Genomic DNA, 13,244 nt, shown 5'->3' with positions numbered 1-13,244 from the left:
TTTTTATGTTTTAATATGTTTAATCTATCTACATATATTCAGATCATACTTGCCTACTCGGCGGGAGGCTCACAAAAACGGGTGGTGCTACCACCCCCTTGGAAAAGTGGACAAGTCTCCCGGCTGGGCGCTGTCAGCCCGCTATATCCCCCACCCTCGGCTCTGCCCAGCAACCCCCCACAGGCCACTGCTGCTGTCTGAAGTGGGCGGTCTGGGAGTGTCAGATGACGCAATTCGTGCTGAATCGCATCATCATGGTAATCTCTGTATTGCGTTGCAGCGGGCGGTGCCACGGTGATTATTGTGTGGCCATGCCCCAGATCCGCCCATATGCAGTGTCATCGAGCCCCTCCCTGAGCCGACCTGGCTGCCCCTACCGCATTGGGCAGCCAGAATATTGGCAAGCATGATTCAGATGTAATCTATATAATGGCCCGATCTGTTACTCTGTGACTGTGTGAATAACGCTGGGCGTGGCTAGGAGCTCTCATTGGGTTAGCAGCAGGTCTATCACACCCAGTCCACAGCTGATTGGGTGAGAAACGCCCTCCCACACAGGTTACATCCAATGGGAGGCTCTGCCCTTTGGCTGCTGTGTGTTCCCAGAGCAGGATTAACAATGGGGCTGATGGAGCTGCAGCTCCAGGTCCACACCCCAAAATAGGCCCACTGCAGCTGCAGCAACATACCCTCCAACAGTTTACACATAAAAATCGGTACAAATTTGAAAAGGGTGTGTGGTCACGGGTAAAGTGGCGTGACCACGCCCCTTTTCCTATACTTTCAGTGGAAGTTTGGAGAGCCAAAAATCGCTAAAGACCATAAAAAAAAGGTACTGTAGCTGCCAAAAAGGTACAGTTGGTGGGTATGCCACTGCATCTGCAGCAAGTCTCTGCGCTGTAGATAGGGAAAACCAAACTCCTTTTACTGCAACGTCCTATGTCCTGCTGCCAGTCCACCTGCCCCCTCCGGCATCAACAATCCCCACTCCCTAGCCACGGTGCAGGTGGAACAAAAGCTGCTGCGGCTACCGGCATAGATATGTATGAAAGCGGCGCAGCGGAAGGCTTTCATAGCCTTTCCTGCGCCGCATACTCTCTGAGCCCTGGAGCCTCCTCTGCATGTGATGTCACAGAATTGCCTCCCCGCCACAGCCGTACCCAGATCCCCAGAGGCCCTGACTCCGCAACACAGCACCTGGGCTGCCGGCCTGGAAGCCCCGAGATGGCTAATGTAACGGATAGAGTGGGTGATATCGAGGAGGGTAATGTCTGGACGCTGAATCAATGTAAAAAGGTGACAGTGCTGTGCAGTGCAGTGCAGTGTCGCTGACATTGGAGAGCACTCTCACCTTTTACATTGATTCAGCGAGTCAGTCAGTTCTGCCAGCCAGTCACTATTGTTAGCGCCGGTGTCCCAACGCGCCGCATTACAGAGATGTAGACGCACTAAATAAACGACAGCTCCCAGCAGCCCCTATCACCGAAGCATTCCGGCGCTAAGGCCTACTGGGAGCTGTAGTTTATTGAGTGCATCTTCTTCCCTGTAATGCGGCGCGTTGGGACACCGGCGCTAACAATAGTGACTGGCTGCTTGACTGCTGTGTGAGTCTCCGGGAGAGTCACTGCCAAAGGGAGGACAGCAGCTTAGCTGCTTCCAGGAGGAGAAGCATTACCTGCCCCTCCCCCACTCGCAGTACCTCCGGGCCCCATCCGCGGTACCCCCACACACACCCTACCACCACCCGCGGTGGCTCCGGACCCCCTCCCCCACCCGCCGCACCCCCGCACCAGCGGTAGCTCCGGACACCCACCCGCGGCACCCACCCCTCCCCCACCCACTACACCACCGCACCAGACCCTCCCACACCCGCGGCACCCCGCAACCACCCCTTGCCCACCCGGGCCACCCCCGGACACCCTCCTCCATCCACGTCTCCCCTGTAGCCGCCACTCCCCCAACCACAGCACCCACTAGTTGATTAATTGGGCCCTGCGTGCACTGTTCACGCCTTTGCAAGGGTCTACGACCCCTTAACCATCGCACGCTCTTTGTCCGTGCAATATTTAACCACTCACACAATTATATATATATATATATATATATATATATACTCCATATAATACAAATATTGCACGCCGCAAGGGTTAAGGGGGCGCAGCCCCTTACGATGGTGTGAAGAGAGCCCGTAGGGCGCGATGAATCACCTAGTAGGAATAATAATCAGTAAAAAAACGGTTTTATTGAAAGATGTAAAATAAATCATATCAAAGTCTAATAACTTTGGATTGTTAATGTTAGAAAGCATTAAAACATGGGTGATCAATGTTTCTAATGTAATAAATAGCAATGTTTCACAGTATTAATATAATAAGCAGGATTCAATTTAAAGCATTAATGCAGCAACAAAAAAATAAAACAGTTGAGACAAAAGTTTATTTATTTATTTTTTAAACTGTTGTTTTCCAACCCTGGCTGCACGTGTGCCGTTTACCTATGCGGCGTCACACGGGTGAGCTACCAACTCCACTTTATAACTACATATTACCACTCTCATCGGCTGATATTGGCTTCGGTGCAGTCACTGAGATTTGTTGCCCTGTTAGTGTGGAACTCATCTCATGGTCCCCGGAACCCCGGTGTGTCTGGCTGAACACAGAGCCATATCTTGCATTGGGAGTTTTGTTATATGATTGTGTGGTAAGTTGGAGCCATAGTTTTGGGGTGTTCTGTAAGGGTATTATTCTCCCCCCTACCCTCTCTCACTCAGAAGCCCATCATTGGGGCCTACAGTCCTGTATTATGAGCATTAAGTACACCTTTCATTCATTATCCTTTCAGGTAGAAATCAGAGAAGACGAGGAGCAGAATGTGAAACTGGCCGAGATCCTGGAGCTACTGGTGGCTGCCGGTTATTTCAGGGCCAGAATTAAAGGCCTCTCTCCCTTTGACAAGGTAACCTTGGATGAATCCTTGTTGTGTTGTTCCCATGTTGCATGGTGGTGGCTTCATCTGTTTCATGATGTGTCGCCCCCTACAGGTGGTTGGTGGTATGACCTGGTGTATCACTACGTGTAACTTTGACATCGATGTGGATTTGCTTTTCCAGGAGAACTCTACAATCGGACAAAAGATGTAAGTTTAGTTCAGACGCTGTGACATTCTGGGGCATACAGATGGCTTCTGTCGCTGTAGGGGTGACACCGAATAATCAATATTTCTTTATCATCCACTAGGGGTCACTGGAGTACTCTTGGGATATGGACGGGCTTCCGTAGGAACAGCACTGAATATTTAAATTTAGAACACTCCACCCCTCCATATCCCGGAGTACCTCTCAGTGTTTTTTCTGTGCTCGAAGTAGTAACAGCTCTGTGGCTCAGGTCACAATTACTTTGAATAATCCGCACGGCGATACCCGCTGGGGCCCCACACGCTGCGCTGCCGCTGCTCTGAATCTGAAAGAGCATGCAGCCATTACCACAAGCGGAGGGGGGGGCAATAAATAAAGGGGCAATAGAGCGGCATAAGAAATACTGCAGCACCAGCAGATGCTAGGCTGCAGGGATATTTGCAGGGTTATAATCAGTGAAAGTTTTAACCAGCACTAGGATTATATGTGTAAGCATAGCATGGGGGCCATTTTAACATGCTTCCTGTGTCTTCCTGCTGTGATTCCAGAACGTTCCAGTACTACATCTCTACTCCACCGGAGGCGCAGGGGTGTTAGTGGGAATTTGGGATCACATTTCATAGTACTGGCCACGTGTACTGCACTTGGCCAGATATATATACAGAGACACCTTACTGCTATTTCTCTGACGTCCTAAGTGGATGCTGGGGACTCCGTCAGGACCATGGGGATTAGCGGCTCCACAGGAGACAGGGCACAAAATTAAAAGTTTGACCACTAGGTGGTGTGCACTGGCTCCTCCCCCTATGACCCTCCTCCAAGCCTCAGTTAGATTTTTGTGCCCGGCCGAGAAGGGTGCAATCTAAGTGGCTCTCCTAAAGAGCTGCTTAGAATAAAAGTTTGTTAGGTTTTTTATTTTCAGTGAGTCCTGCTGGCAACAGGCTCACTGCAACGCGGGACTAAGGGGGGAAGAAGCGAACTCACCTGCGTGCAGGATGGATTGGCTTCTTAGGCTACTGGACACTAGCTCCAGAGGGACGATCACAGGTACAGCCTGGATGGGTCACCGGAGCCGCGCCGCCGGCCCCCTTACAGATGCTGAAGAGAGAAGAGGTCCAGAAATCGGCGGCTGAAGACTTCCCAGTCTTCTTAAGGTAGCGCACAGCACTGCAGCTGTGCGCCATTGCTCTCAGCACACTTCACACCGCGGTCACTGAGGGTGCAGGGTGCTGGGGGGGGGCGCCCTGGGCAGCAATGTAATTACCTTTACTGGCTAAAAATACATCACATATAGCCCCTGGGCTATATGGATGTATTTAACCCCTGCCAGGATTACAGAAAAAACCGTGAGAAGAGCCCGCCGTGAAGGGGGCGGGGCCTATCTCCTCAGCACACAGCGCCATTTTTCCCACACAGATCCGCTGGTGGGAAGGCTCCCAGGCTCTCCCCTGCACTGCACTACAGAAACAGGGTTAAAACAGAGAGGGGGGGCATTTTTTGGCGATATTATTATATATTAAGCTGCTATAAGGGAAAACACTTACTATAAGGTTGTCCCTGTATAATTATAGCGCTTTGGTGTGTGCTGGCAAACTCTCCCTCTGTCTCCCCAAAGGCTAGTGGGGTCCTGTCCTCTATCAGAGCATTCCCTGTGTGTGTGCTGTGTGTCGGTACGTGTGTGTCGACAGGTATGAGGACGATGTTGGTGTGGAGGCGGAGCAATTGCCTGTAATGGGATGTCACCCCCTAGGGAGTCGACACCGGAATGGATGGCGTTATTTATGGAATTACGTGATAGTGTCAACACGCTACAAGGTCGGTTGACGATATGAGACGGCCGGCAAACCAATTAGTACCTGTCCAGGCGTCTCAAACACCGTCAGGGGCTTTAAAACGCCCATTACCTCAGTCGGTCGACAGACACAGACACGGACACTGACTCCAGTGTCGACGGTGAAGAAACAAACGTATTTTCCAGTAGGGCCACACGTTACATAATCACGGCAATGAAGGAGGCGTTACATATTTCTGATACTACAAGTACCACAAAAATGGGTATTATGTGGGGTGTGAAAAAACTACCTGTAGTTTTTCCTGAATCAGATGAATTGATTGAAGTGTGTGATGAAGCGTGGGTTACCCCCGATAGGAAGTTGCTAATTTCAGAGAAGTTATTGGCATTATACCCTTTCCCGCCAGAGGTTAGGGCGCGCTGGGAAACACCCTCTAGGGTAGATAAGGCGCTCACACGCTTATCAAAACAAGTGGCGTTACCGTCTCCTGATACGGCCGCCCTCAAAGATCCAGCTGATAGGAGGCTGGAAAATACTCTAAAAAGTATATACACACATACTGATGTTATACTGCGACCAGCAATCGCCCCAGCATGGATGTGCAGTGCTGGGGGGGTTTGGTCGGAATTTCTGACTGGAAATATTGATACCCTGAATAGCGACAATATTTTATTGACTATAGAGCATTTAAAGGATGCATTTTCTTTATATGCGAGATGCACAGAGGGATATTTGCACTCTGGCATCAAGGGTAAGTGCGCTGTCCATTTCTGCCAGAAGAAGTTTATGGACGCGACAGTGGTCAGGTGATGCGGATTCCAAGCGGCATATGGAAGTTTGCCGTATAAAGGGGAGGAATTATTTGGGGTCGGTCTATCGGACTTGGTGGCCACGGCAACAGCCGGAAAATCCACCTTTTTTACCTCAGGTCACCTCCCAACAGAAAAAGACACCGTCTTTTCAGCCTCAGTCCTTTCGTTCTCATAAGAACAAGCGGGCAAAAGGCCATTCATATCTGCCTGAGGCAAAGGAAAGGGTAAGAGACTGCAGCAAGCAGCTCCTTCCCAGGAGCAGAAGCACTCCCCCGCTTCTGAAAAGTCCTCAGCATGTCGCTGGGGCCTTACAAGCGGACTCAGGTCCGGTGGGGGGGTCGTCTCAAGAATTTCAGCGCGCAGTGGGCTCACTCGCAAGTCGACCCCTGGATCCTGCAGGTAGTATCACAGGGGTACAGATTGGAATTCGAGACGTCTCTTCCTCGCAGATTCCTGAAGTCTGCTTTACCAACATCTCCCTCCGACAGGGAGACGGTGTTGGAAGCTATTCACAAGCTGTATTCCCAGCAAGTAATAGTCAAGGTACCCCTACTACAACAAGGAAAGGGGTATTATTCCACGCTGTTTGTGGTACCGAAGCCGGACGGCTCGGTGAGACCTATTCTAAGTCTGAAATCTTTTGAACACTTACATACAAAGGTTCAAGTTCAAGATGAAATCACTCAGAGCAGTGATAGCGAATCTGGAAGAAGGGGACTTTATGGTGTCCTTGGACATCAAGGATGCTTACCTCCATGTCCCAATTTGCCCTTCAAACCAAGGGTACCTCAGGTTCGTGGTACAAAACTGTCACTATCAGTTTCAGACGTTGCCGTTTGGATTGTCCACGGCACCCCGGGTCTTTACCAAGGTAATGGCCGAAATGATGATTCTTCTTCGAAGAAAAGGTGTATTAATTATCCCTTACTTGGACGATCTCCTGATAAGGGCAAGATCCAGAGAACAGTTAGAGGCTGGTGTAGCACTAACCCAAGTAGTGCTGCAACTGCACGGGTGGATTCTAAATTTTCCAAAATCCCAGCTGAGCCCGACGACACGTCTGCTGTTCCTAGGGATGATTCTGGACACAGTTCAGAAAAAGGTTTTTCTCCCGGAGGAGAAAGCCAGGGAGTTATCCGAGCTAGTCAGGAACCTCCTAAAACCAGGAAAAGTGTCAGTGCATCAATGCACAAGAGTCCTGGGTAAATGGTGGCTTCTTACGAAGCGATTCCATTCGGCAGATTCCACGCAAGAACCTTTCAGTGGGATCTGCTGGACAAATGGTCCGGATCGCATCTTCAGATGCATCAGCGGATAGCCCCGTCTCCAAGGACAAGGGGGTCTCTTCTGTGGTGGTTGCAGAGTGCTCACCTTTTTGGAGGGCCGCAGATTCGGCATTCAGGACTGGGTCCTGGTGACCACGAATGCCAGCCTGAGAGGCTGGGGAGCAGTCACACAGGGAAGAAATTTCCAGGGAGTGTGGTCAAGCCTGGAGACTTCACTTCACATAAATATACTGGAGCTAAGGGCAATTTACAATGCTCTAAGCCTGGCAAGACCTCTGCTTCAGGGTCAGCCGGTGTTGATCCAGTAGGGCAACACCACGGCAGTCGCCCACGTAAACAGACAGGGCGACACAAGAAGCAGGAGGGCAATGGCAGAAGCTGCAAGGATTTTTCACTGGGCAGAAAATCATGTGATAGCACTGTCAGCAGTGTTCATTCCGGGAGTGGACAACTGGGAAGCAGACTTCCTCAGCAGACACGATCACCACCCGGGAGAGTGGGGACTTCATCCAGAAGTCTTCCACATGATTGTGAACCGTTGGGAAAAACCAAAGGTGGACATGATGGCGTCCCGCCTCAACAAAAAAACTGGACAGGTATTGCGCCAGGTCAAGAGACCCTCAGGCAATAGCTGTGGACGCGTTGGTAACACCATGGGTGTACCAGTCAATGTATGTGTTCCCCCCTCTGCCTCTCATACCCAAGGTACTGAGAATTATAAGGCGAAGGGGAGTAAGAACGATACTCGTGGCTCCGGATTTGCCAAGAAAGACTTGGTACCCGGAACTTCAAGAGATGCGCACGGAGGATCCGTGCACTCTACCTCTAGACTTACCGCGGCTGCGTTTGACGGCATGGCGGTTGAACGCCGGATCCTGAAGGAGAGGGTTCCGACGGAGGAATTTCAACTGGGTCGATTCCTACATTTCCTGCAAACAGGATTGTCTATGGGCCTAAAATTGGGGTCCATTAAGGTTCAAATTTCGGCCCTGTCGATTTTCTTCCAGAAAGAATTGGCTTCAGTTCCTGAAGTCCAAGCTTTTGTCAAAGGAGTACTACATATACAGCCCCGGTTGTGCCTTCAGTGGCACTGTGGGATCTCAATGTAGTTTTGGGATTCCTCAAATCCCATTGGTTTGAGCCACTCAAATCGGTGGATTTGAAATATCTTACATGGAAAGTGACCATGCTACTGGCCCTGGCTTCGGCCAGGAGAGTGTCAGAATTGGCGGCTTTTTCGTACAAAAGCCATATCTGATTTTCCATTGGGACAGGGCAGAACTGCGGACGCGTCCTCAGTTTCTCCCTAAGGTGGTATCAGCGTTTCACCTGAACCAACCTATTGTGGTGCCTGCGGCTTCTAGCGACTTGGAGGACTCCAAGTTGTTCGACGTTGTCAGAGCCTTAAAAATATATATATATTTCAAGGACGGCTGGAGTCAGAAAGTCTGACTCGCTGTTTATACTGTATGCACCCAACAAGCTGGGTGTTCCTGCGTCTAAGCAGACGATTGCTCGTTGGATTTGTAGCACAATTCAACTTGCGCATTCTGTGGCAGGCCTGCCACAGCCAAAATCTGTAAATGCCCACTCCACAAGGAAGGTGGGCTCACCTTGGGCGGCTGCCCGAGCGGTCTCGGCATTACAACGCTGCCGAGCAGCTACGTGGTCAGGGGAGAACACGTTTGTAAAATTCTACAAATTTGATACCCTGGCTAAGGAGGACCTGGAGTTCTCTCATTCGGTGCTGCAGAGTCATCCGCACTCTCCCGCCCGTTTGGGAGCTTTGGTATAATCCCCATGGTCCTGACGGAGTCCCCAGCATCCACTTAGGACGTCAGAGAAAATAAGAATTTACTTACCGATAATTCTATTTCTCGTAGTCAGTAGTGGATGCTGGGCGCCCATCCCAAGTGCGGATTGTCTGCAATACTTGTACATAGTTATTGTTACAAAAATCGGGTTATTATTGTTGGAAGCCATCTTTTCAGAGGCTCCTCTGTTATCATGCTGTTAACTGGGTTCAGATCTCAAGTTGTACAGTGTGATTGGTGTGGCTGGTATGAGTCTTACCCGGGATTCAAAATCCTTCCTTATTGTGTACGCTCGTCCGGGCACAGTATCCTAACTGAGGCTTGGAGGAGGGTCATAGGGGGAGGAGCCAGTGCACACCACCTAGTGGTCAAACTTTTAATTTTGTGCCCTGTCTCCTGCGGAGCCACTAATCCCCATGGTCCTGACGGAGTCCCCAGCATCCACTACGGACTACGAGAAATAGAATTATCGGTAAGTAAATTCTTATTTTTACTGAGACGTGCAAGTGTCTGTTTTTGTGTATTGTTTTGTCTGTCGCCATAATGAGTAAGGCACCAGCAAAAACTAAAAAGCATAATTGCAAAGTCTGTAACAGTGTGTTACCGGATGGATCTACCACATGTACAGTATGTTTTGTGAATTCGGTTCAGAATACCATTTCTGCTCCAGTTTTACAACCAATGTCCTCACCGGACCCTCCGTGGGGTATGTTAGTAAATGTACTAGATAGGTTACAATCAGAATTGACCGCCGCTCGTCAGGAGCGGGAAACGGCAAGATCTGAGTCTAGGGTGAGACCGCCAGAAGAGGCGTCTCAGCCTTGCGTAAGGTCCAAATCCATTTTGGGTAAACGGGATAAATTTCATATGTCTTATGATTTTCCAGTTTCTGCTATGTTGCATTCTGACGATTCCATGCCAGACCTCACGGAACAAGATGAGGGTGAGGAGGGCGAAGTGGAGTCAGATGGCGAGGATTTTAACAGTTCCGGCATTGATGATCTCATCAGAGCGGTACGTCAGTCTCTGAAGTTTACTGAAACTGAGGAGCCTCTCACAAATGATCAGGTCGTATTTACTAAACGACAAAAAACTCCAATAAGTTTTCCTGTGTCGGAATCCCTTAATCAGATGTTAGTAGAAACATGACAGAATCCAGATAAACGGTTTTCTATACCTCGCAGATTTAAGTCTAGTTACCCGTTTCCAGACTCGGTAACATGTACATGGGAGAATCCACCAAGAGTTGATTCTTCAGTGTCAAAGCTTACCAAGAAATTAACCATACCAGTGCCAGCAGCTACTACGCTTAAAGACCCTTCAGATCGCAAGATAGAAACTATGCTAAAATCCATGTATGTAGCAGCAGGTGTGATGCTGAGACCTGGATTGGTTGGCATTTGGGTCACTAAGGCACTCATAATATGGCTTACAGAACTCAAATCTGCTTTACATGACGAAAACCTGATAATTCTTGTAAATCAAATGATTGAGGCTGTAGAGTATCTCTGTACAGCGTCTACTGACGTCTGCCAGCTCACTTCTCGTATTTCATCGTCGCTAGTTACGGCACGAAGAGCACTCTGGCTGCGTGCTTATCATGCGGAGGCAGAGGTCAAACGAGGTATAGAGGCGTTGCCTTACGATGGCAAGAAGTTGTTTGGTCCTGAATTGGACGCATGGATTGCTGAGGCTAAGTCTGTTTTCTTACCATTGCCTCCACCGGTATCAAGAAGAAGGTACGCTGGACCTTAGTTCAAATCCTTTAGACCTCAGCCCTTTCGAGGACGTGGCAGAGGAACAGCCACGCCTGCTAGACGTGGTCGCGGACGTGGTTTCCAACAAACCAACACAACTCGCCAGGACGCTAAGGTTACCGACAAGCCAGTGGCATGACGGGCTACCAGCCCATCTCGGTTCTCCGATTGTGGGAGCACGCCTTCAGAAGTTCCATTTGGCGTGGTTCCACACATCCGCGGATGGGTGGATCCGCAATTTAGTGTTAAAAGGTTACAAAATAGAGTTCGACTGTCTTCCGCCTCTGCGGTTTTTCAAGACAGGATTGCCTCTGTCGGACGACAAGAGGACGGTTCTGCAAATTGCCATTCAGTCCCTACTGGATTCGGCAGTTTTGATTCCGGTCCCTGTACACCAACAGGGTCAGGGTTATTATTCAAGTCTGTTTGTGGTACCGAAGCCGGATGGCTCAGTCAGACCAATATTGAACTTAAAGGGTCTCAATCAGTACGTAACTTACTACAGATTCAAAATGGAGTCTCTGCGTTCGGTGATTGCGGGTTTAGAGCCAAAGGAATTTATGATTGCGCTAGATCTCAAGGATGCGTACTTACACATTCCAATTTGGCAGCCTCATCAGAAATTCTTACGGTTTGCAATACGCCAGAACCATTACCAGTTTCAGGCTCTACCGTTTGGCCTGTCATCAGCGCCACGGGTATTCACCAAAGTGATGTCTGTGATGATAGCTCATCTCAGATCCCTGGGAGTGACAATAGTTCCGTATTTAGACGATCTGCTCATCAAAGCTCCGTCTCAACAGATACTTCTCCAACATGCGCTGCTAACATACGATGTACTGGTTCACCACGGTTGGATTGTCAACTTCAAGAAATCACATCTAATTCCGTCTCAACGCCTTCAATTCCTAGGTATGATTCTCGATACGGTCAATCAAAGAATTTACCTACCACAGCAGAAAGTACAAATTCTACGCCATCTAGTACAATTAGTGCTCAAGCCACGCACAGTGTCGGTACACTTGTGCATTCGCCCTTTTAGGCACAATGGTAGCAGCTTTCGAAGCGCTTCAGTTCGGAAGATTTCACTCACGTCCATTTCAACTGAATGTGCTCGCCCAGTGGACGGGCCCGCATCTGCAGATTCACCACAGGGTGAGGTTGTCGCCAAGGGCAAGAGTATCTCTGCTCTGGTGGCTCAAGGAACACAATTTAACCGCAGGAAGACGGTTCGGAGGCTGGAATTGGATAATTCTAACTACGGACGCCAGTCTCAGAGGTTGGGGAGCGGTAATTCAAAATTGTCAGCTCCAGGGTCTCTGGGCGGATCACGAGAAATTGCTGTCTATAAATGTCCTAGAACTCCGCGCAATTTACAATGCGCTACGACAAGCAGTGCACATGCTTCGCTCTCAGCCTGTCCAAGTGCAGTCGGACAATGCGACGGCGGTCGCATACATCAACAAACAAGGAGGAACAAGAAGCCGCATGGCAATGCGGGAAGTAGCTCGTATCCTCAATTGGGCGGAATGCCACCAGGTGATATTGTCGGCAGTGTTCATTCCGGGAGTGGACAACTGGGAAGCGGATTATCTCAATCGTCGGGAATTTCATCCAGGCGAATGGGCATTAAATCCAGAAGTGTTTCACATGTTGGTTTAGAGATGGGGTTATCCTCAGGTGGACCTGATGGCGTCTCGACACAATCACCAAACGTTCCAGTATGTGTCCAGAACAAGAGATCCAAAGGCAGTGGCGGTGGATGCTCTCACTGTCGCGTGGCCGTACAGTCTTGTGTATCTGTTTCCACCGTTTCCGTTGCTCCCTCTGGTGCTAAAACGGATCAAAAGAGAGTCGGTCACAGTCATACTAGTGGCGCCTCATTGGCCTCGGAGAGCTTGGTTCTCGGATCTCCGAGGACTACTCGCAGACGATCCTTGGCCGCTCCCACTGCGTCCAGACCTGTTACAACAGGGTCCGTTCCTTTACCCCGATTTAGCGCGGCTGCGTTTGACGGGGTGGCTGTTGAGACCGCCCTCTTAAGAAGAGAGGGCATTCCAGATTCGGTTATACCAACCATGTTACGAGCTAGGAAGCCAGTTACGGCAGCTCATTATTACAGAATATGGCGTGCCTATATAGGTTGGTGTGAAGCTCGGAAGTTTCCGACATCATCTTTCAAGTTATCCCGCCTTTTGTTGTTTCTACAAACAGGGTTAGATGGAGGACTGCGTTTATCTACACTAAAGGTGCAGGTATCTGCTTTGTCAATTTACTTTCAAAGACGATTGGCTCTATTGCCGTCTATACGCACTTTTCTCCAAGGTGTCCTCAGAGTACAGCCTCCATTCATTCCACCTACAGCGCAATGGGACTTGAATCTGGCTTTAGAGTTCTTACAGTCTTCATATTTTGAACCCTTACAGCAAGTGGATATAAAGTTTCTCACTTGGAAAACAATTTTTCTTCTAGCCTTAGCTTCGGCAAGGCGTGTTTCGGATTTGGGTGCCTTGTCATGCAAGTCACCGTATTTGGTGTTTCATGATAACAGAGCGGAACTTCGGACGAATCCCGCTTTCTTACCAAAGGTAGTGTCATCTTTTCACATCAATCAACCAATAGTAGTTCCTGTGTTGACAGCACATTCTG

At 49.4% G+C, this 13,244-nt stretch overlaps 1 protein-coding gene across 1 annotated transcript in view; it reads left to right on the top strand.

Annotated features, from left to right (window-relative positions):
• The window catches only part of CCDC93 (coiled-coil domain containing 93), a 109,608-nt gene that overhangs the window by 1,911 nt on the left and 94,453 nt on the right, over positions 1 to 13,244 (top strand). Inside the window, exons 2-3 of the mRNA XM_063939689.1 lie at positions 2,842 to 2,955; positions 3,041 to 3,135. Coding sequence (XP_063795759.1) covers positions 2,842 to 2,955; positions 3,041 to 3,135 — 209 coding nt within the window. The remainder of the gene's footprint in view (positions 1 to 2,841; positions 2,956 to 3,040; positions 3,136 to 13,244) is intronic.

Source organism: Pseudophryne corroboree, chromosome 9 (genome assembly GCF_028390025.1).
Source record: "Pseudophryne corroboree isolate aPseCor3 chromosome 9, aPseCor3.hap2, whole genome shotgun sequence".
Taxonomy (NCBI): domain Eukaryota; kingdom Metazoa; phylum Chordata; class Amphibia; order Anura; family Myobatrachidae; genus Pseudophryne; species Pseudophryne corroboree.
Note: the sequence above shows the minus strand (reverse complement) of the source record. Positions and strands in the feature narration are given on the sequence as shown.